Source organism: Acartia tonsa, chromosome 10, assembly GCF_053477335.1.
Source record: "Acartia tonsa isolate MP-2025a chromosome 10, ASM5347733v1, whole genome shotgun sequence".
Taxonomy (NCBI): Eukaryota; Metazoa; Arthropoda; class Copepoda; order Calanoida; family Acartiidae; genus Acartia; species Acartia tonsa.
The window spans coordinates 15,245,493-15,271,286 of NC_137269.1; the positions used below are offsets into that span (position 1 = coordinate 15,245,493).

The 25,794-nt window shown below is 32.6% G+C and overlaps 1 protein-coding gene across 1 annotated transcript; it reads right to left on the reverse strand.

Annotated features, from left to right (window-relative positions):
* Positions 1-970: 970 nt before the first annotated feature.
* LOC145330447 (uncharacterized) lies at positions 971-25,794 on the reverse strand. Its single transcript, XM_080175081.1, has 25 exons — positions 25,687-25,794; positions 25,338-25,477; positions 24,976-24,993; positions 24,755-24,851; positions 24,361-24,442; positions 22,970-23,012; positions 22,883-22,897; positions 22,577-22,667; positions 21,506-21,572; positions 8,002-8,077; positions 7,637-7,736; positions 5,737-5,867; positions 5,650-5,664; positions 5,422-5,503; positions 4,934-5,331; positions 4,639-4,800; positions 4,465-4,570; positions 4,272-4,396; positions 4,079-4,181; positions 3,863-3,978; positions 3,651-3,741; positions 3,100-3,509; positions 2,718-2,890; positions 1,439-1,798; positions 971-1,096 (listed from the first exon to the last, which is right to left on the reverse strand). The coding sequence occupies exons 5-25, from the start codon at positions 24,394-24,396 to the stop codon at positions 971-973; spliced, it is 2,826 nt and encodes a 941-aa protein (XP_080031207.1). The 5' UTR covers positions 24,397-24,442; positions 24,755-24,851; positions 24,976-24,993; positions 25,338-25,477; positions 25,687-25,794.

The window sequence follows — 25,794 nt, forward strand, 5'->3', positions numbered from 1 at the left end:
GCTTTTTTCCTTCAAATAAGTGTTAAAGTGTAAACATTCTCTTTTTCATGTGTTTAAAATATACTTATACAAAAAGTTTATTTAAGTGATGAAAATTAAGCACAATTTATTTTACCCATATAATACAATACACATGGACAATAGTGTAAGATTCTAATTTGACTGTTGCCTAATCTTTAGAATAGTTATTTCTCGCATCGTATTATAAACGGCTTTCCGCGGATATAGAATGTACAATTATGAGATTAAAACTAGTTTTAATCTTATGATTGTACATTTCTATATTCGTAGAAAGCTGGATATAATACGATGCTAGACATAGTTTTTTCGTATGGATGAGAACCGGTTCCTATCCACCGGATTCGAATGAATACGAGAAAAGAAATTATTTTAGAAATCAAAATAATAATCTTACCACCAGATTAGAATCATCTGGTATTGGAAAAGGAGCCACACAATGAGTAACTTTACAAGATGGCAATGTCTTATAGGGTGACCATTCTTTATTCCATTGACATCTAGACAAATTTTACATATAAATTACCCAAGATTTTATTAGTACACCTTTCTTATTTTACAACTTTAAATATTAATACTTCACATGTCAACTAAAAATAAGCATAGATAATATTGATTAGGATCAGATAACAGCAAAATAGCATGAAACCATCCTATGACTATTAGTATATTCCCTGAATAGTATGACTGACATACTAATTCCATGTACTAAGATTGTTAAAATCACAGCAAATTCGCCTTCTGTGTAATGTACTTTGTATTTCTAAAATATAAAATAAAATGTGTGGGAAGGAATCTAATACACATAAGAAACTAAAACCTTTAATATGAATATTTTTAAAGTCTTTAAGTTTAAAAGATACATTAATTTCTAAAAATTTTAAAACTCTGTTAGCAATTACACACTAAATATCTTGATAGTGTTTCATGTGAAATTTAAAAAAGATTTTTATTAGTCAGAATCATTGTAATTTGTGTTCCTGATATTTATAAATTGTTTATCTCCAAACCCATCAAGATCAGTATCAAATTGTGATCCATTAACACATCTGTATGACAACCACGTATTGTAGGTATGCTAAATATATATTTGCTTTACTTGGATTGAAAATTTCAAAATTGGTGAATATTTAAGTTTTAAACAATTTGAAATTATGAAAGAATAGTTATTTCTCGCATCGTATTATAAACGGCTTTCTGCGGATATAGAAAGTACAATTATGAGATTAAAACTAGTTTTTTTAGCCCCGAGGTGCCGAATGCACCGGCTAAAAAAACTGGTATTAATCTTATGATTGTACATTTCTATATTTGTAGAAAGCTGGATAAAATACGATGCTAGACATAGTTTTTTCGTATGGATGAGAACCGGTTCCTATCCACCGGATTCGAATGAATACGAGAAATCAATTTAAATAACCTCATTTTCAGTTCCATTTAGCCAAGTAATAGAGCCATCAACAGGCATGGATGGTGGAAGACCACAGTCAACAGTTTCAGTACAGTTGGGCCAACTTTGAGGGACATTATAAATTCCTTCATTGGCTATGCACTGTACTTTGATGTTATTCTTTGTAGGGTCTAGTTCAGTGTTTTCTATAAAGTAATTTTCTTTACATTGATAAATGACATTTGTACCATATGGAACGTGATGAGCTTTTGTCTGGTCAGTTTCTACAAGGTACATATTATTGTCAGCATGTGGATGAGAGTGGCTGCCATCATCCTTATTGGGGTGCCCACAGTGGTGCATCTCACATATAAGTTCTGCAACATTTACCTTCAAACAATATAGAAATGTATCAAAAAGGCATTGGTGAATTATATGTTACTAGCAGTTACGCCCCTAGATCCTTTGGGACAGATAATGGTACTTGCTTACATGTGGTAGACTGGAGCACCGAAAACCCCCCCCCCCGCTTAGTTTTGACAAAAATCAAAAATAAGGGGGGGGTAGTTTTTTAATGTCTGGAAAACGGCAAGGAGGCAAAAAGCACCGCAAGGCAAAGAATTAACCCCCCCCTTAATTTTGAAGAAAATCAAAAATAAGGGGGGGGTAGTTTTTTCACGCCAGAAAGTTGAGTGAGGTAAATCAAGTAAATCCAGTATACCAGAGGGGAAACCTTATTACGAGATATTCATGTTTTGGGGCGTAATTTCCTTATTTATTGACTTTGGCCAGTAAAAGGTTTTAATTTTGCGCAAAATTAAAACCTTTTACTGGCCAAAGTCAATAAATAAGGAAATTATGCCCCAAAACATGAATATCCCTGTAATAAGGTTTCCCCTCTGGTATACTGGATTTTCTTGATTTACCTCACTCAACTTTCTGGCGTGAAAAAACTACCCCCCCCTTATTTTTGATTTTCTTCAAAATTAAGGGGGGGGGTTAATTCTTTGCCTTGCGGTGCTTTTTTCCTCCTTGCCGTTTTCCAGACATTAAAAAACTACCCCCCCCTTATTTTTGATTTTTGTCAAAACTAAGCGGGGGGGGGGGGTTTTCGGTGCTCCGGTCTTCACATGTAAGCAAGCACCCAGATAATAAACGCTTACTACTTTATATAATAGGATTCATAAACTTTTATCTTTTAACTGATGATGTTAAGTATCTCAGAAAATTTTGCTACAGAAGAAATATGCATTCAATATGATCATATCAATATAAAAATTTCAACAACTTCTTTCAGCTTAAACTATACCTCAAATACTTTTTTCCAGTAACAAACATAAGTTCTGCTTGCAACTGGAGTAGAGGTTGTACCATACTTCAAATACTTTCTCTTATCTTTACATTGGTACTGAAGACCAGTAGAATATTCTAGAGGATCTTCAGTTCCATTAAGAACTGTCCTTACTAATTCTTCTTTTGTTCCTAAATAGTGTATCTTAAAGTATTTAAAAGTTATTTCATCATTAATAGCCCCACAGGTGTTAGACATAGTAAAAAATCTATTCGTCCCCCTTATTTTCATTCAATTAATAAATATAAGGGGTGGGGGATTATCATTTTACAAAATGCACTTTGTGTGACAGCACCACATCATTTCCTCTGTCAATGCAAATGATTAATAATGTTTTTACCTGGATCTGGACACTGTACACTTGAAACACATGGTTGCCAAGGGTTGGGGTAATCAAAGAAACCATCATTTTTACATGAAACTCTTATATCTTTTTTGGCCTCACTTCTATATTTTACATCATCAATCATAGCATGGCCTGTCTTACATTCATAATCAATGTATTCCCCTAAAACTATCCTTGATCTATATTCAAAGTTATAGTCTCGACCATTTGGTTTTCTAACATTTAGATAATTAAGACCATTGGTTAAAGGTTCTTTAGTTGCATTATTGCAATAAGTAAGAACACAAGTAAGCTCTGCTGGACTGATGGTAAAGTTTGTATACCACGTGCATTGGCCAGTTATGTTGCTTGTTGGACCTGAGCTTCCTTTCTGGATTAAATATCTCTCATCTTTGCATTTCCACCTGTTTATAATAATAATCTAACAATTGTAAAATGTTTGTTCATAATACAATAAATTTGTTTTAAAAAATTAGTGAATATGACATAATTGACATAAATGTTAGATTAATTCTAACATAAAATATAATTGGTAAAATGATTACTGTGTGGTTTTATTATGTTCTACAGTTTCCCCCGCAGAAGTTAATGTTCCAATTTCACCAGTTGTGAATGAATGTGGATCACAGTAGGTAACTAAAAATTATCACAAAAAAACTTACTGTAATTAGGTTTAGATTATACTTTTTATATAACTCCCATGTTAAATATCAAATGAATCAAAATCAGTATAATTAATCAGTACAAAATTCCTTACTTGCTTTACATGTAGGCCAAGTAACAGTTTTGAACTGATTATTTTCTAAGCATTCTACTTCAAAGTATTCCTTTGTAATGTCAATATCCAATCTATTCATTTGACCAGCTACGCAACTGAATTGGTGAAAATAGTATATAATATATATAATGAAAATAGTATATAATATATATAATTGCAATTACTAAGAAATCAACTTTGATATAGAAATCATACTTATATTTAACAAAGTCTCCTATTTTTGGTGGATAATTTGGATTCCATTGAAGTTTTAGATTGTGTGAACTATCTGGTGTCTCGGGATTCAAACAGTGGGCCCCTTCAAATGAGCAAAAACGACTTATATATCTTATGCATATAAAAGTTTATTTTCAATACAATATCAAAAGTATTCTAAATATAAACTTACATTCACATTTATCTGAAATTGTGTATCCAGACCAATACTTATTAGCTTGACATTCCATGATATGATATTTGTAGAAGTGACCTGTTGAATTTCTAAAACTTTTTCCAAACTCTTTGCATTGAATTCTAAATAATCATGCAAACTAAGAATAAACAACAATAACATTTCTAAATGTCTACTAAAATATATTTACTTTATTTGTTTTTGGTACCAAGCATCCTGTTGGTTCCATCCAACAGCCTCAACATCATCTCTCTGTGCTAAAGCTTTAGTAACGTGCTCAATAGTGCAGTTGATTCCTTAAATGCAATAGTAGTTAATTACATAAATATAATAACATGAACAGAAAATAAAATAAAATACTTACTGAAACAATAGCTAGGAACTTTATATTCAGGTTTCCAATATGCAGCAGTATTTGATTGCCAACCTTTGCATTCTACTTTTCTTTCTTTCTTCAGAGGATCATATACTTCTGTGGTTGTTGTAGTAGTTGTTGTTGTAGTAGTTGTGGTAGTTACTGTTGAATCTTTATTATAAAATTTATTTTTTCTGTATATAACAAAAGAAGAAAAGCCCAGTAAAAAGTATATTAATAAATGGAAGCAACATGTTGTAATGGAATTTCATAGTGCATTCTGCAAAGAAATATTAAAGTTTACCTGTATTTGAGTTAGTGGCTGCAGAACTACCAGTGCTTCCAGATAAGGAACTTTCCGTTGAAATAGTAGAATCAGAATTTATTGTTACAACGGAACTCACAGTTAACAAGGAGGTATCAGAAATGGTTGAAGATGAACTTTCTGTGGTAGAGCTTGCAGAGGATGAAGAAGGAGCCATAGAACTAGAAGCAGTTAATGAACTATTTGTAGCTGTACTATTGGATAAAGAAGTATCAGATGTAGCCTCACGTTTCCTTTTGCTACAAGAGAATGTATGAGTACCAGTAGAATCCGGAAAGGTGAGGTCAGTTGGACATGAATTAGGATCTGAAGAAAGTGAAACTCCTTTGTACACCTCATTATGAACCCAATGCCAACCAACTTTGTTGTTGGATTTCCTTAAAATAATTTATTTAATTTAAATCAGCATAAATATTTTACAGTAATTTTCAAGTCTTGTGATTTATTAGAGTTAACAATAATTTTACCCATATGACAGATAATTTTTTCTGTGAGAAGACCTGAATGCAACATTTTCATACTTATCAAAACCACTAGGAGTGCAACATGCTAAAAAGACAAAAAGTAATATTTAACTTATGAAATTTATTTATTCTTAATTGTTGTAAGAACTCTTCATAATCATTTAAAGAAAATTTATTTATTTACCAATTAATTATCCAAAATAAATTTAATGTAAATAAAATTTGTCTTACCAGGATTAATTTGTGCTAAAATAAAAATATTAATTAGTATAAAGTTTATTTGCTATATTCTTATATCTTAGTATTTATTGTACTTACTGGCACATACAAAATTTTTACTGGAAGACCATTTATCATGTTCTTCAGGACAATTTCCTTCTGGAGCATCCACAAATTTGAAGCTTTTAATTCCTCCACTTTGAAGTAATTGCCAACTCTTTAAACCAGCACTAAATTATTGTAGTATATGTTATTGTAGTAATAATTAAGTATATAGTCATTGTCAGAACCAAGCCCCGATAGGCCTTATTACGACTTACGATTGACGCAACCTAACCTATTACCATAAAAACAAACAAACTAGACCCGCAAAGTTTAAACATTTATTGTTGAATATATGAAACTTTTTGATATATCTAATAATCAAACATATTATACATTCAATAAGAAAATTTCAGGATAAAATTAGTTATGAAATATCTATAATACAAAGTAGAATGATGTCTGTCCATCCGTCTGAAGTTTAGGATCTCGGTAACCACTGAACCGATTGGATTCTACTCTTCAGGGTATATACCTATTGGTCCTGTGGTGGTTTTAAGCTATTTCCATGGGGGTTAAGACCCCCCCCCCCAAAAAAAAATTTCTTATTTTTATCTAATTTTAATGTTTTTACATATTTTTTTTTATAAATTTTTATATTTTTTTATATTTTTTATATTTTTTTATGTTTTAAATTTTTTTTCTTCTTTTTAAATTTCTTTTAATCTTTGTTTAATCAAACTAAAAAAGATTGTGAAACCTTCCTTCTCCTGTAGTGGCAAAGCCTCAATAAGTCTAATGGCAAAGAAATGTTCAAAAACATTAAAAAAAGAGATAAATTCGAAGGTTTTAAAAAATATAAATCAATATAGATTAATATAAAAAGTTATAAAGAGTTTTAAAAAGTTATAAATACAGAAAATATCTAGATAAATGTAAAAAAAAATTTTAAAATACTTTCCTGAATTTTAGGGAAAAAAACCCAAGAGGCTAGGGGCAAAGCCGCTAGTTTGATTTATAAAGATGCAGCGCTACTATTTGTGTATTAAAAATCAGCGCAACAACACTACAACGAATATGTGTCTACACAACATTTAAATAAATTTGAATAAGATAATGGACCCACAAGCATAACTTGTGTCCAGACTAATAGCAATGACATTTATAATTCAAATAATTAATCCAACAAATAAGATAACAGGCCCACAAGCATAACTTGTGTCCAGACTGATTGCAATGCAATTAAACATAACATAAATAAAATGAATTATCACTTTATCAATATTAAATACGAATAAAACAAGTAAATTTATGACCAAGTATTAAAAAATATTTGTAATGAAAATTACCTTGATGTTTTATCTCACTTATAAACTATTTATGATAACAGATATCCGCAGTTTTCGAAAGTAAAAACGTAAGTAAAGTATAAAATCTTTAGTTTATGTCTTAGGACATGGAAACAAAGGATTCAAAATTAACGTGCCTTATTCAAGATTCAACGCGCACAAAGCTTGCTATGTGCCTCTAGGGGGAGGGAGAAACAGGGTAGGGATTCGAACCTAAAAATTTGCTGGAGGTGTGTGTGTGAAAGACGCGGGATAATGCGGCACTCTGATTGGGTGGGAAACTAGCCTGACGGTTAAAGTCTTTGACCCCTTAACACTAATGCAAACATCGTGTCATGCACTAATTATTTACATACATCAGAAATAATATTCAAATATCTTACGACATAAATCATAAAGAGATTTTTAACAAACATTCATTTATACATAGCACTTGTTTGTAAGGATTTTAAGTTTTAAGTTACTTTGTTTAAACTATTCCAAGCTTTTTATAAAATCATTAAACCCATCTTAAATATTTCATTAGAGTGTTCTTTATTATAAAGTTTTGATGTAATATTATAGCTAATATTATTATGTTAGTGAATAGAAATGTACAAGTTTATTACTTGTATGTTATTGTCCAACTAGGATCCCCAACTTGAGTATATCCACTACCAATACGTTGGTACAGTTCCTTATTTATGTGTGCATATTCACAGCAAACTCCTTGAATATAAATTTAACTTTTAAACATGGTTTTTTTTTAAAAAACTAAAAAAATAAGTAAATATATGTTTTCTAAGTTTGTTGGATGTTGTCTAACACAAAAGCGCTACCATATTTAATCTTTTAGTTATTGATCTTACATTAACATAATGCACTTCAGAATTTAATTTTAAAATAATTGTTAATCTTAACAATTCCAATGTTGAATTATTAAAAAAATATGAATTCAAGAACTATTTAAGCGAAACAAAGTTTCTAAGGTTACCAGAATATTTGCATACTGGTGTGTTGTTATCATGAAAAGGACCATCATTTGGACATGTTGTATCATCTTTACTTTCCTAAATTACGGGGCAATGTAATCAAATGGTTTTAAAAATGAGTAGAGCAAGTAAACCTAAAGGTTACAATTTATCCTATAACCTAAAGAAGTAAGTTTTTTATGTCTGAAGCTGAAAATAGTTAATGTTGGAACGAATTGGATATACTTTTTAGGTAAGCTTTATAAATATCTTGGGGCAGTCTAAGTCTAAAACTATTTTCTTGATAGTGCACAGTATATATTTAATTCATGTGAAGCAACAATCTGACGTGTAGCAATAGCAAGAACAAACAGCTAAATATTCTTATAAAGTGTATTAATTCAAGACAAGATTAACATACAATAATAATATTAATATTAAGACAACTGTTCACTTTTATGTTCGTGTCGTGTTGCAGAGCAATGTCTTGCTCCGAAACGGTTGACACAAGAACTAAAAGCTAAACTATAAAATACATGCATTGCTCTTAAATCAGGAAGAAAGGGACTATACATCACATTTCTCCCTGGCTTTAACATGAACCTGGATTTCAAACTGTAATATTTCAGATTAAATATAACAATAGGTTTTTACATGTTAATTATCATAGATATTATAAGTAGCGTTGAACGCTTATTAAATAGATAATAGTTGATCTGGTATGACACCTGCCATATTTTTTTTTTGTTTTTTATATATATTTTTATTCCAGATCTTTAAACACTTCGTATACATTTTTTTTTATTTATTTTGGTTCTTTAGAACTCTTTTTTGTGTTTTTTTATATTCCTTTTTTCTTTATGTGTTTTTTTTTTTTCTTTTTAATATTTTTTTAAGAAAAAAACATTGATTAACATATAATCATTGAAAAATGCATTGATTAACACCTAATGCATTAATTACATAGTTATCATAAATACATGATATAAAATTAACATTGGTTAACATATAACCATCAGATTTAAGCATGGTATTATAGAGCATTAATATGAAACATTAATTTTAAACTTTTTTGAGACTACTACTGCCTCAACAAATATTAAATACATAAAATAAAATACATAAAATAAAATAAAATATGAATTAATACACATAACTATAATTATTACTTTCTTTTTCCAGATGTTCTGCTCTTCTTGCCAGATTCTTCAATATCCATGGGCATGATAGCTTCATCATCATTCACTCCAAGTTTTGCGGTCTCATCACACAAGCCGTCTTGAGACATCCTTGCCTCAGTATCACCAAGCATATGAAAACATCTTTCAAATCCACTAGTAACCGCAACCGAAATCGAGGTTGCAACGTTATCAACCTCCTCCTGATTATCCAAAATCTTTTGATGCTTACGACTAACCTCCTCTCCAAATTTATCAAGCATCATCAATATTCCAGGCGTGTGTTCCATCCTCATTTCCTCCCTCACTTGTTCATCAACACGCCATTGCTGATTTGACAATTCAAGGTCCAGACAAACAGGAATGTTCGGATTTAAGGGCTGATCCATCTGAACACAAACAGGATCCCCAAACCGAGTAACCAATTTGAAATCACCTTCGAACCACTCATTTACTTTGTGTTCAGGATTAAACTTCCACTCAATATTGGTTGTCAACAAACTTGTATAAACTTTTCCATCCAACTCCAATCTAATTTCCTTTACTACATTCTCTAAAGTGGTATCTGGATCACATAACAATATCTGCTTGGCTAGAGTCGGACGGAGACGCTTGCAGCGCATCTGCATTTCCCAGGTCAAAACTCTTGCGTCTACTTTATCATTCAACAGACTACCTGCATATGTGGCACTCACCAGGTTATCAATTATTTCTCTTTGACCATCCAATCTAACATAACGTATCTCAGCTGGCATCTCTCCACTGGTGATTAAACTCACCGAATTCACATTTACAATGCGTGGAATGTAGACTGATAAGTTCATGTATTCATTCACCTGAATAGAGTCAATAAACACTTTAGCACTCAAATCCTGTTCAGACTTTCCATCAAGCCAATCTTTCTGTAACTCGAACAAAGTTGTGGATGGCATTTGCTTCAGAATAAAGCTTACTTTATTCACTACATCTTTCCAATGTGCCAGGAGCCGGATAGCTGACACAACCTGCGTCTTCAACCTCAGATCAACGCTATTACCCACCGTTCTCAACACCGTCTGAAGACTCATTTTACCATCTGCAGGTATGACGTCAATTTTTGAAAGTTGATGCCAATCCTCAAGTTCCCCCATATGTTTGATTATGGGTAACAATTCGCCCAACGTTTGACAGGTATTCAATCTTAGCAAGCAACACCAAACTTGGTAAAATTTCGCAAACAAGCTTAGAGAGAAATATGGTTGCACTCAACTTATTCAAACTAGTTGTCTCGTTCCATGACAACTTTCTGTTTATAGCTTTAGAATGCTCACCAGCCGCCATCAGGTTGAGGTGTCTTGAATTCTGGCTGGTAAAGATAGGGATCCTGTCCACAGGCCAGTCTATGGAGTTGATGCATCTCCCCATCTCTAACTGCACCAATAACATGTTTACTAAATTCAACTTAAACCTTGGTTCATTATCAATAAGACGAGCTAAATCTGCCAGTGGCATGTCCTCACTGCTCAAAAATATGTTCCTCGTCGCCCTGCCCACACTCAACGTGGGCAGCTCAACGCGCGACATTACCAACACCAGCCGGGATGCAGAGTTGCTGACCAATGCAGATACCGGTAGACCAGGTTTGACTTGATTTCCTTCATTGACAGATTGTTTGTGGCGGCCATCTTCTTCATTGCTCAATAACTTTTGATTCATTGTTGCCGCCGTAACCAACCTGCAAAAATACAATATAATTAAATTTCAGCATAAGAATTTAAGATCTAGCATTAAATTCTTCCTCAGTAAATCTTTTTTTATGACACCATGAACAACAACAATACAACAATGCCAACATAGGAATTATACCTAACAACAACATTAACACAATCAAAACAAACTTGGCAAACAATGGTAATATATCTTTGAACAAATGTTCTAAACCAAACCAAGGACCTGTAACCTGTTCGAAAAATGACAACTTATGATCAACAAAATCCAACTTAGAAGCTTGTCCATTAAAATCCTCAAAATCCTCTAATCCCTGATATTTAATAGTCTTATTAAAATCAGCAATAAACACCTTTTCATCGTTCAGAAAAATCTTTTGTCCCACATGTTCTGATTTTTCATTGGCAATGTGCAGAAGTTCGAGTCCCTGCCCCTGATTCCCAAGGAACAAATTAGCTGTCAACTTCAAAAATACCGGACTTTGCGAACAATTTAACAATTTTATATCCTCTACTGCAACAATCATTCTACTATATTCTTGTATTCCAACTGTCTCACCTTTATAATCCACCATCAAATGTCCTACTGCACATCCATAATCCACACCTAACTTTACTGGAATTTCAACCGCTGTACACTTTTCATACTTAGCAATTTCTCCCAGGTATATAATTCTGAACCCATGATGCATCTGTACATTTGATCTAACTTCTGTTTGAGCACATCTAGAAATACTAAAAAGTTCCATCATCCTCTCATTCCTTTCTCTGCTAGCCAAAAACATAGCATTCAAATCAAATCTAGCTTCCTGTTTTAACAAATCCCCAAAATAACTTCTAACAGCCGCCTTCGGTTCCTCTAAAAACTTGATACCCTCCAATTCTGTTACAAAAATGTTGAAATCCAGATGCTGCAAAGTAAGTTTCTCTGTTCCCATAATTTTAACTAAAATATTCCTTTCCAAGTTAGAAACAAAAAGTTGTTCATTCCACGTAGTTAAATTGAATGTATCTTGAAAAACTACCTTAAAATTACTGGCCGGTTTTCGTACTACATACGGAAAATATGGAGAAGTTGATGTTGCCCACAAATGATTATCTTCAAAATTCGCCACAATCGTCTTTTTATCATAATCCATAACAACATTTCCCTTGATCAAAACGGGTGTATTTTTTACTAAAATATGCAAAGTCCCAACAGCAAAACCTAAATTGAACCACATATTGTGTGCGTATATTCCCAGTGTCTTGCATTGAATATTTTCACCACCAACATCCCAGAAAGGTGACAATGTTCCATTAACTGTGAAACTGTGAACAGTTGGCAAGTCTATGTTTACTTTAAAACTAATACCATCATGCTGATACTTGCCAGAATGAAAAATCCTTCTACATTCGTCCATACTCAACTCTACCTGTTTTTCATGTGGCACGTCTAGTACGTGCACATGACTCGCGGTACCGCAAAACCAGCGCTCCAATTTTAGTCTAACCTTACAACTAATGGCTTCTGACAGTATAAAATCGGTTTCTGCTAACCCCAATAATTCCACAGATCTGACCGGTTCCATCCTATCATGCAAACAGGCAGCTGATCTAAGTTCAACATTACTTATTTGAGAACAATCATAAGCTGCTAACCGTGGATCCTGTGACGTATACATACCACCAACAACAATCAAACAATAAACCTGCATCACAACAACAAATAACAAAATATCCAAGTACCTGACTCCTCTATCATCCTTGGATTTCTTCACAGGTACTGGTCCAGCACGTCCACTCTTTGAACTACAAGCGTCAGGCGACCTCTTGCGCATACCACGATCTCCATCTCGTCTATTCCGGTCATGTCTATCACCACCGCCGCTTCCTCTCTTGTCATCACGCTCCCTACGGTTTTCGTGGTAATCTCTTCTCCTGCAAATATTATACAAATTATTACAAATATTATTTTTTAATCAATTTTGCGAGGTTCCTAGTTACTACATCTGCTACTGAATAACGTTCTAATCTGTCTTTTTCTCTGTTTTGTCTATCCTCTTCCAATTTTTGTAATTGTACTTCATTTGTAGAACCTTTAGGACGACCTTTAACAGGAATAGTCTCTGACATTTTTTGCAATTTTGCATTATCTAACGATCTATCTAATTCATCCTCCTCAACATCTCTACCTCGTTTAACACTTCCCCTTCGTTGTTCCAAGTTTACAATTTTACTTTGCAGTTTTGGAAAAGTGTCCTCTAAAATACTCATCCGAGACTCTAACTCTCTAGCAGATTCCATGTTAACATCCTCTACACCCAAACTGTTGTCTACTAAACTATTATCAGAGGCATAATCTCCATGAAAAACACTATCCTTACTAATAGTAGAATATGTAGAGTCTAACTTAGTTTTGTCAGTCATATCATTCGAATCTACACTATCAGAAATATGAGTACTTTCCAAAGTATCACTAAGATCCTCAACTAAATCATCTAAATTTTCATTATCCTGAGATACATTTGACCTTTGCTGTGACAACCCAACACCCAAAAAAGATTTCTCCAAAAAATCTGGTGTTACCTGTCCATCCTTCCGCCTTCCAACCACCTCTGGACTAGCGCCACAACTATTCTCCTCTTCAGAAACGCCTGAACAAGTTAAATTTCTTAAAGTATTGGGAAAGTCATAGTTTACTTTCAAGGTATTATCCACAGAGAAAAACTCATCTGTAATCACTAAGTCAATCTTTTCATCTGGAGTCAAGTCTAAAGTACTCTCAATAACATATATTTTATCTCTTGGTACAATTCTTACCCCTTTGTCTTTCAATCTACACATTTCTAGGGGTTGAACCTCGAATAAACTATCAGAAATTACTTTTGTCACTAGACACGGACCCACCCATAGCGAGCAGAGTTTACGAGCTACACCAATCGTTGTGACGTCATAAAAAATATAACAATAGGAATTTATAGCTATCGGCCGACCTATCCTTTCTGTATTTTCTACCTGTAAATACTTCTCAGTTCTTTCTTGTCCAGTTCTCCAATTTTTGTCAAGGCACTCCAATAACTCTGAAAAATTCATATGTTTAATTTTCGAGCGGGTTAACGGATCAAATGAGTCAAGTGGAAGCTTAGGGTTTCTTAGAAACATCTTAAAATACGGGGAACATCCTAACCTCCGATTGAAAGAAGTGTTCATACAAAATTGTGTAGCTTTAAGTTTATAAGCCCAATCTCCATCTTGAAAACGTAAATCAGTCTTAAGAAACGAATACACCGATTGGTTGTATCTTTCACTGTAATTCGAATTTGCTGATCTTGGAGGGATAAAAATTTGTTCAATTCCCAACCTTAAACAAACTTCCCTAAAAACTTTTGATTTGAAACTTTGTGCATTGTCAGTCCTGATTCTCTCGCATAGTCCCCAAACAGAAAATAAATTAAACTTCAAACATTCAATAATTGTTTCAGCTTTAACATCCTCAATAGCAAACAACCACACATATCTAGTACAACTGTCAACTACTATTAAAATGTGCTTACAAATGACTCCATTATATTCACACTCATTCAAAGGACCTAAAGCATCTATGGCCAACTCTGCCATAGCTTCCCCAGCCAAAGGAGAAAATTCTATATTATGATTATGTTTAGGTTTTTTACGTCTATTCAAACAAATGACACAATTTGCAACTGCCGCCGCTACATATTTAGACACATAGGGAAAAATGAAGTGACGATTAATCCTGCTCAAAGTTTCCAAATAACCCCTATGCCCCGCTGTAACATCTGCATGAGCTAACAAGAAAACTTTATTGTACATTCCAATAGGTACCACTACCCGTTCAATAAATTGAAATTCTTTCTGGAGCCGCATAGGTGAAGTCAAGATAATTAAACCATCTTTATAACTCAAATGTTCAAAAAATCTTAATATTTGTTTACCACGATAAGGCATTTGAGACAATTCTCTGGACGTAGGTTTGACATTATTTACAATAAATTTCCTCACCTCAACTAAAACAGGATCCTTCTCCAGGCTACGACTAAATTCTCTCGCCTTCAATCTGGATGATATTTGACTGGCCGTCTCTGCTCCAATTCCTGCAATAAGACATAATTTAGGATCTTCCAATTGATATACAGTATCCAATATTAACTCTCCTTGTTCGTCTGTCGATAATTTAGATATCCTATCTTTACTATCCTTTAATGCAGTACGTGACAATATATCAACATTAGTATGCATCTTGCCCTGCCTATGTACAACCTCATAACTGAAGGTGGATAAAAAGTTTATCCACCTTATGGTGAGACCAACAAAATATCCGTTCTGCCTCCAAGTAGATAGATGTTTCAATGCAGCTGAATCAGTTCTCACGATAAACTTCTTGTGTCTCAAATAACATTCAAATCTTTCAACAGCATTTACTAATGCACATAATTCTCCTTTATGTGCTGCATAATTGGCTTCATGAGTTGAACAAACACGTGACCAACACGATATCATCTTCTCTTGTCCATTTTGTTTTTGACTTAACACCGCAGACATAGCTGTAGATGACCAATCTGTATCCAACACAAATGGTTCAGCCTCCATCCTCCAATCCGGGAACGATTTACTTATTTCTTCACAGAACAATTCTCTAGTCTTTGTAAAGGCTTCCATACTTTTTTCATCCCATTCTATTTTACTACTGTTTCTGAATTTGTTCAATGGTGCCGTAATATCAGAAAAATTCTTGAAATATGAACCATAATAATTTATGAAACCAGTAAATCTTTGAATATCTTTACCTGTTTCAGGTACTGGCCAATTCTTAATCTTTTCAATATATGCTTGGTCCATAAATATGCCTTCTGCATTTATAATATGGCCCAGAAATTTCACTTCCTCTGCAAACAATGTACATTTTCCAAGATTAATCTTGAGGCCTGCTTCACAGAATGTTCGTAGTAGAGTATTCAAATGCTCCAGATGTTCCTCCACATTCATACTATATACAAGAACATCGTCCAAATAAACTAGGCAAAATGCCCTTAATTCAGGACTCAAATCCATTACTCTATCCATCAACTTTACAAATGCACTTGGAGCATTGGTCAATCCGAACGGAAGCCTCTTGAAGCAATATTGCCGTCCATTAGAACAAAATGCTGTATATTTCCTGACAGATTCCTTCAAATGCATTGAATTATACGCTGAAGTTAGGTCAATAGACGTAAAAATCTTCTTTCCTCCAAGTTTGTCAAATAGCTCACCAATATTAGGCAAAGGGTAACAGATCTTCTCAGTTATCTCATTTAACGAGCGGTAGTCCAGGACAAAACGGACTTTCACCTCGTTAGTATTTCCAACCTTCTTCTTAACAGCAAAAATTCCAGAATTAAACGGTGAATTACATTCTTCTATCACATCTGTTTCCAACCATAAATCAATCTGTTCTTTTAGTTTCTCTGCATGATGAGGATTGAGTCTAATCATCCTATTCTTGAAAGGTTGAGCTCCAGGAACCAACTGAATATCATACTCCTCCAAAGTACAAGATCCAATATCCGTAGGATCAATCGATAACGCCTTAAAATTCTTTAAAAACAAACCAACTATTCTTCCTTTCAAAGAAACATTATCTTTTAAAAACGGAACTTTATCCAACTTCAATTTATCTTTAATAAAACGAATCTTCTTTAATGTTGTTGACACATCTTCTTTAACTCTGTTCTCTTGCAGCATTGCTATCTTCTCCGCCAAAAACAAATTTCCAACCAAAGTACCAGCAGGAACAGATTTCTTAACAGTTTCAAAATTCGTGATTTTAGTCATAATTTTACCGTTCTTTCCCACCTCAGTAATTCCTTCGTTTATCAACAAGTTGTTTCGGCTACAGTAACCTTGTCTAGGAGCTATATAACACAACTGTCCTTCATGCATATTTCCCTTAGTTGAAACTTCTACCACCACTGTACTCAATGCAGGAATTTCTATTCGATTTTTCAATGAGCAAATCCATTTTTGGTCTTGTAACTCAGCTACATTAATCTCAGGTTTCTTAGTTCTTGCTTTCTCCATTTTCTCCAAAACTGTATGAACCAAATTCTTCACTACAATTTTCCGTTTAGCTACTAAATTCACACTGATTCCATGCATCTCAATCCTGTTGCCGTCTTTGGCAAATATCGTCTTCACGTTATTTTTGTTCAGCCAATAACTGCCTAGGTTCATAGGTACAGTCATGCCGGAAATAACAAAGCAATCTTCTTGAAAACTGTGACCTCCAATCTGAAATTCAACATTCCGAACAACACCATCAATCTTGATGCTGGAACCCTGCACGCCTGTTGCTTTCAAATCCGTTTCTTCAATCACACAATCAAGCTTTCTAGCCAACACTTGAGATATCAGGCAGCCTCTTGCATTGCCGCTATCAATTAAGGTCAGGATTTCCATGCCACCAATCTTTGTTGGAACATAGACTTCAGCCGCTCCAGCCGCCATCTCAGAATCTTCATGAAACTTATAAAACAGCTATCTAACTAACACCAACAGTTATGAGGTTGTAACTATCCAATTGTCTATCAAATAACTATCTATCTGTCTACAACAAATAACAAAATAACTGAATAAAACAATTCACTCACCGACAATATTTCATCCACCAACAGAAACGTCCAAAATATCTCTTAATCCACAATCAACAAGACTTCTCTCCGGCCAACAGAAACTCCCCAAACTATTTGTTAATCCACAATCAGTAAAACTTCTCTCCGACCAATCTAAAATATTACAAACTTTTAGATGCCAATGATGGATAAATCACTGTACATAAGAATTAATATCGATATTAATATATATATAACAAATTTTACAAGACTATTTTTCGAACAGCAATATATATATATATATAATCAAATGTTAACAACATGAAACAAAATCTTAACAACTCACCATCAAATAAATAATTCTCCCAATCACCACAAACACTCTTCTCAGCCAATCTAAAATAAAATACAATTATTTTAGATGCCATAAATAAATGTTTTCACTGAACAAATAAACTTGTAACACAATAAAAGAAGTTGTATTAAGAAATATGACATGATCAAATATTATCAATCACCAAGCAAATTAATCTTTCCAAATACCAGAAGTTCAATTCTTTTGAAATTCAATAAAATATTACCTAACAAAACTATTATTGTCAGATTAAAACTGAGATGTATAAAAGGTTTAAAAGTCGAAATTCAACTAACTATATATCTCAATACCTGAGAGCACCTTCTTGCGCAGCTTTGCTTCTCTGCGCAGCTCAACTTTCTGCGCATGGCGCGCTCCACGCCCGATAATCATTGCAGCTACCTCTATACACCACCCCATTTTGCGCATACCAGCTCTGAGAGATAGTGCAAATTTCTTTGCAAATATGGTCACTCCCCCTTTTTCTCAAACAAAAGAGACAGCTCCCCCATATCTGCGCATACCAACTCTGAGAGGTAGTGCAATCTTTGTTGCAAATATGTTCACTCCCCCTTTCTCCTCCAACAAAAGAGACAGCTCCACCATATTTGTGCATACCAGCTCCGAGAGACAGCCCCTCCCTTCCTTCATAGAAAGAGACTTCTCCACGATTATATCTAATGCATTATAACAATTTTGCTTCATGAAATTCTAAACTTCATTAAAAATTTTGCTGAATCAACATTACTAAATCGCAATATAATTGTTTTAAAATCGAATACTTTAAATCACAATAACTGACTCATCTTTTAAAACAATTTTCCACATTTCATCAAAATTTAATACTTTTCAAATATCTAATTTCACATTTTTATCAAATTTAATTCAATTTAAAATTCAATTTAATATTTTTCAATAGCAATTTTACAAAATTGTATTCCTAATTCGTTTTTCATTTTCACTTTTTTATTATTCTTATCTCTGTTAGACTCCACAACAGTCTGAAACAAAAATGAATTTTCCTAATTTCAACAAAACATAATCAAAAACTAAATTAATTATTTTGATTTCCATTATAACATAATCTCATAATTTCATATAGGCTTATAAACAATATGTTATCTTTTCATAATTCAAAATAAACCACCAAAATAAATTATCACAAAATTAGAGTTGCTTCGTTCACTCTTTATCATTAATTTTGTTTTGTTGTTGTTTATTTACAATGCGCATAAATCAAAACAATGCCGCGTAACAAGTAGAAAATGGAATAAGGTTTTATGATTATAATACATTCAAAACATTAAAACCATAAAATGTCATCTATAATAGCATTATTCCATGCCTCGACTTCCGCTACAAGATCGTCTTCATAATCGCTTGCCCCTAAACCATCGACATGCGCCACTTCCTTCGTATCCTCCCCTTCTTTCACCTCTCCTTCAATTTCACCAACCAATTTCTTTTTATCCATACTATTTTCATTCTTTTTAAAACTCTTTTGCCCCGTCTTATAAGGAACAAAAGGCTTGTTTCCCCACCGCAAAAAGTATTTTCCTTTAGAATTAGGCAACTTTTTATCTCTAATATCAAAACAATCCCTCATCATGTGACCCTTTCTGTTGCAATAATAACAAATAAAACCACCTTGAATTGCGCCAATTAAAGGAATAAGCTCAGCTGGTCCACCAAATTCATCAGCTAAATCAATTTCACATTGATTTATTTCATATGACAAATTATCTTCATCACTAACCTGATCAATAGTTACAGGATTTGACTTGGAACCAACGCCTCCAACCATCGTTTTAGCCAAAGCCATCTGGTTTGTTGTACATCCTCTAGCCATTGACCCTGAAATTTGATTAAATTGTAACCCTTTAACAATCAATTGTGCTTTAACTATTAACTCTGTCCGAAACTTCGTTATCATTCGCACTTGTCCGTCACGCTCCAAATCCAACGCAAATTGACGCATCTGATTAGCCAAAAGTGGAGATAAAACCACATTACACACTTGAGAATAGAAATCCATGAACATATCATCAGTTGGTTTCGGATACGCACGTTTCCAGAAAGATAGTATCTTATCAAAAAATGCATCAATCTTATCATTCTCATGTTGCTTAACACTCAAATACGCATCTTTACACACATTTTTCATGTCGGGTGGTAAAAATGTCTCTCGCATTTTACACAAGTACCCCTTTAATGTTAATTGTCTATTCTCCATGTCAGCAGGTTTTAGTGTATAACCACAAGCGGTTCTTACACCCACACATTTATCAAACAAAATTTCCTTACACACTTGATGATTAGTCATATGATAACGTCTAGTAGTCATCCAAAATCTTTCCAAATAATCATCAAAGAAAATCACATCATCGTCAACCGCAAATTCAGGCGCATTTTTTCTGAACTGATCATCAAGTTTAGCACACGTTTCATTGTACCTATGCACATTTTCCTCCCCCTGTGAAACATACAGAGATCTATCTGGTACATAAACAAGAGATTTACACCAACTAACCTGCGAATCACTCAGTCCAGCTTCAAAAAAATTGAGCGTATTAAAATCCTCCGCATCAACCTCAGAAAGGGCTGGCCACCACATGAGAACTCCATTGTAGATATTATCCACAGCATCAACCCTAGACAATTCCCAAAGTTTAATGATCTTATCTTCATTTCCCTGCATACCACCAAAAATAGGCCGAGAACCACCAGCAAACAGGTTAGGCTTCTCTTCTGATCCTCCAAATCCTCCAGATCCACCAGCCGTCCTCTGCCACGGCATAGAGTTATTTAAACCATTCTGCTGGTTATACGACCCATTCTGCTGGGTATTCTGCTGGTTATTCGACCCATTCTGCTGGGTATTCTGCTGGTTATTCGACCCATTCTGCTGGGTATTCGAACCATTCTGCTGATCATTCAAACTATTCCGCTGGGCAATCTTTTCAAGAATTCGCTGCTGGCCAGTCATAAACTCATCCACAACGGTCACATTCTCAGTCTTGATATCATTATCAACACTAGGCTCAACCACCTTATTAAGACGATCTTCTAAATCGTCCATCCGAGTAGCCAGTCCAGTAACCGCAGCAACATTAGTATCCACATTATCCGTCAACTCTTGAATTTTCGTCTCCAGTGGCGCTATACGCCCACCCAGCTCCGCCGCCACATTATCAATTTTAGTCCCAATAGCATGAATCTCATTCTTAACCGTACCCCAAAAAGTAATCATGTACTCATCCTTCTCCACCTGAGACATCTTCCTCCATTCAGAAATGTCCATCCTGGTCACTACAAATATCCTGAACAAAAACCAAAAGCAAAGAAATAATACAATTAAAAGAAAATCTGAGCTATAGATTCGTACTACACTACTGCGCCAAAATGACGTGTAGCAATAGCAAGAACAAACAGCTAAATATTCTTATAAAGTGTATTAATTCAAGACAAGATTAACATACAATAATAATATTAATATTAAGACAACTGTTCACTTTTATGTTCGTGTCGTGTTGCAGAGCAATGTCTTGCTCCGAAACGGTTGACACAAGAACTAAAAGCTAAACTATAAAATACATGCATTGCTCTTAAATCAGGAAGAAAGGGACTATACATCACAAATCCATGTTATTTTTTTTAAATAGAAGCTTCATTTGATTTATTAAAAAAATATTGACCTTGTAAGAATGGCTGTCTGTTCCATCAAACATTTCGGTCCATCTCCATTTACTATTCCAACACCATCTATAAAATTGTTTGCTATCATATGTGAAGTCCATAATTTATTTTTATTTGTTTAGAATAAATGTTTTTTAAAACCAACATAACTGTTAGTTACATGAAGGATACTAAATAAATAAGGTTACTGAAAATAGATATGCTTTAACTGTTTCTTTAGATCAAGCTTTAGATTAGATAACCAGAAAGTAATCAGAAAATTTTAGAAGTTGAATATTTTAACTAAATCAAAAAAAATACACACCTACCTATATGTCAAATTAAATTACATAAAAACAAATCCTTCAGAGCATTTATTTTGAACATTAATTGTTCACTGTTCTATTTTTTTTGTTAATTAATTGAAATTATTTGGTTATTATAATTGTTTTTCAGGGGGCTATAATTATAAATACTTCATTGATTCCCCCAAAAACAACACTGTTTACTAGTAGAGAAGCCAAATTATAAAATCTATGAAACTTTCCCTTCAGTAAAAATCCCGAAAATTTGGAATAGTTGGGCAGGTGAGCTAAGATCATTAAATTCATCCAAAGCTGTTAAAAAATATGTAAAAAATAAGTGTATATCAAAGTACAAAACATTTCAATGCAGGGAGAGAAAGTGTTATCCCTGTGGAAAAATATAAATATAATTTGAATATCGCAACCAGTAAGCTACTTTAATGCCATACCCTGTAAATAGCTAATATTATTTTATATTATTTGTGAAACTTGTAAATATTTTTAAAAAAATTAAATGAAAATTGGGCCGAAGGACAGTCAAGATTGACTTTAAAGGCCCTGTAGTACAGTTACCCTAATTATGTCAATATAAATAAATATATCTATAAAAATGATGTAATTTAAAATGTATTAAATTATTTGTAAAATTAATCTGTAATTTACTGCTAATAAATCATATCATATCATATCATAAATATTCTTGTAATTACTGTGCTTATTTGTGGAAATAGTAGTCTTAGATTTGAATTAACAATGTAAAATTAAAATTTAATGAAATGTAGTTACCTTTTATACAGGAATCTTGAATTACTGTTGTGGTAATAATATTCTTTTTTTGTAAATTCATTTCCACGAAAAGTTATAGTGGCACAACAACCTATTTATCCAGACAATATTTAGAGTAGCGTAGCAACTCAATAATTAGAAACTATCGGTTTGTGCATCCGTCTCTCTGGTTTAAAATTATTTTATCTTAATTTTTCTCGTTTTATCTTAGGTTTAAAAGAAATATTTAGATTTATAACTCATTCGTTTTACTTATTTGAAAACAAAAAAATATATGAAAATATATTATACAGAACAAAATCTTACCATCTGGCAGGCGATCTAAAAAATATATGATAATATATAACTTAAATATTTACATATATGGCTGTGAACAAAAAGTTAATAACTTACCCATACAGCCTGGTTCCCAATCGCCTTTTCCAAATCCTATATCCTGAATTTAAGTTTAATTGCTTTTTGCTGATTTAGAATAAAAGTAGGCTACACTGATGATGATTTTGTTTAGCAAGAAATATACAATTTACATTTAATTCCATATGCTTAATGATTATTCCTATAATTGATTGCCATCGGACTTTAGTAAAAAAGAAACGTACCAGACCCCACTATTGTTAGTCAATTTTTTATACACTAAAAATCATTTTAATTGAACTATCAGATTTAAAAAATGTTCAATAATATTTACAAATATTTCCATATATTTAATTTTCAAACACACAAACTTTGCCAAAATAATATACAATTCTCAGTCTTAAAGGGCGAATATAGGTTTGATATGATATGAGCTTATATGAAAGGTGCCATTTCATACTTTTAGAATATCTATGCCAAATTTAAAAATTCAAAAAAATCCTTAAGTAGATTTTGCAATTTTCTGTTTCAATTGAACATATGATAAATGAGATTGACGACAAACGGTTTATTTTAGCCCTTTACAAGACTTTTTTTTTGACTATTTTGCTTAAGTTTGATTGACTATTACAATGGCACGCACCTTAAAAGATAATTTAAATGTTTATTATTTTAGATTATATACTCTTTAATTCAATTTTTTAAAAGCGTAGAAATAATTTGCGTAAAAGTTTTGACTAGGGTAAATAATACGTCTTAAAGTTTATTTTCTGTACAAAGATCATTGGTTAATTCTGGAAAATATAAAAACCCTGATGTACGCAATTTTAACACACACACACACGAACCTTAAAAAAACAGGGATTTGAAATCATTCTTCCTCCAAGAAAATTTTATCAATTATTTTTTTTTTACTTTTTACATTATTTGATGTTTTTTTAAACTTTTAAATATTTTACTTTATATAATTTGTATTAAGGTAGAAGATGGGTATATTTACCCCTGATTAATTAGTTTCCACGTTATTACGACTATCCTTTACGAAAGCTTTTTAATTGAACCTTGCTACGAAGCCTTGTGTGATGCTAGGGTAATTGGGTTCTTAGGGAACCACACTTATTACATAATATTATCTTGAGTTAGAAAGGTTTTAAGCTATAAACAGACTTATACAATTAGATATGTCAATATCCTTAAGTTATTTATAATCTATATAATGGCACCTTTGAAATAAGCTCATATTATATCAAACCTATATTCGCCCTTTAAATTCCAAGTGTTTAAATTCCGGACCAAAAACACTATCAACTAGTCCAGGTAGTTCCATCAACTACTCTAGAGGGGTCTGCTACTTATTTGAACAGGGTCTGGCAGAAAATTTCTAATTTGATAGTGCAAATAAAAACAAATAAATTCTTAATTCAACTCACTGTAGGACAAGTCCCTCCATTAGTTGAATAATACATATCTCTCCCTCCTTCATAAACATCCTTTCCCCATTTATTATCAAATCTAAATTTTTATATGTGGCTGAAATAATATTTATTTTATATTATGTAAAACGATCAAAAATTTGTTGATACACTACACTATTGAATTCTTGATATTTCAGATTATTTTTAGGCCTTCTTATCATAAGTTGATGTAAGGACATGACATGTATGTTAAGCCGTTTGGCTTCAAGATATCACAAGACAATTATTTTATTTGATTTAAAATTTTTTTTAATAATTAAAGCATTTAAATATAGATTTTTTACATGATCATTTCAACTTTTCTATAAGAAAATTGAAGAGCAGAATAGATTAAAAAAAAACATATTACCCCAGTTTAACAATGATATCTTGAGTATTTATGCTTTGATAAAATCTTTCTTTTTTCTCAAAAATTGCTCCCTTGTATGCAAAGAATTTACAACAACCTATTTAAACAATATGTTTAATTAAAGTATTGATAAAAATGATGCATTTTAGTAATATTATCTTTTTATAAGTTGCTTTAGTTGAAAATTTTGAAAAAATTTATTTATTAAATTATGTACTTACTAGAAGGAACTTCTGAATCTGAAACATACATTCTATGAGTTTTGAACATTAGATTAATTATGAACTTATTTAGTAATTCTTTTACAATCATAAAGAACCCAATTTTCTAGTTTATAGGGCTGGTTATTACATGTTTTTTTTCTTCTTCATAGATGAAGAAAAATATGCACAGCACAATTATAAAAGATGTTGTTCTGGCTACTTAAATGCATTTTCCAATTGTGGTATTAGTGAATAAATAGTATTTGGAGGTTATGCATAAAAGTAAAGCTAACCAAAATGTTTTTTTTTGCTCTGGAATCCTGAATTCAGAAATATTTAAAATCTCAATTATATTCATTTTATAAAAGAGATATAGGTACCTGAACAAATTGAGTACTTGTTATGACTTTTAAAGGTGTTTAACCCAGGACATATATCAGTAACTTCTGATGAAATTTGTATTGTCCAAGTAGAGCCACCATCTGTTGATGTTGCATACTCCCACTTTTTCACATCACAACTAAAATACAAGAATCAGAATAAATAAACAAACATCTTGTTATGCGTTACTAACCTTTACATCATAAATTTTAACCTTTTGGTTGGTTAACAAAATTTAAAAAAATAAATCATTATTTTTTATAATGTTTAGAGAATTATATTGAAGTCACTCAAAAATTCGTTCATTGTTATAAGTTATTCTTGTAAAAAGAGAGTAGTTGGTCTTACTTGTATTTAATTCTCTTTTCATTGCCTAGGCTATATGTATCCTTTTGTCCATTCACTTTAAAAGTGTAGATTTCTTTCTCAAAGTATAACTTCTCACAGCATGCTAAA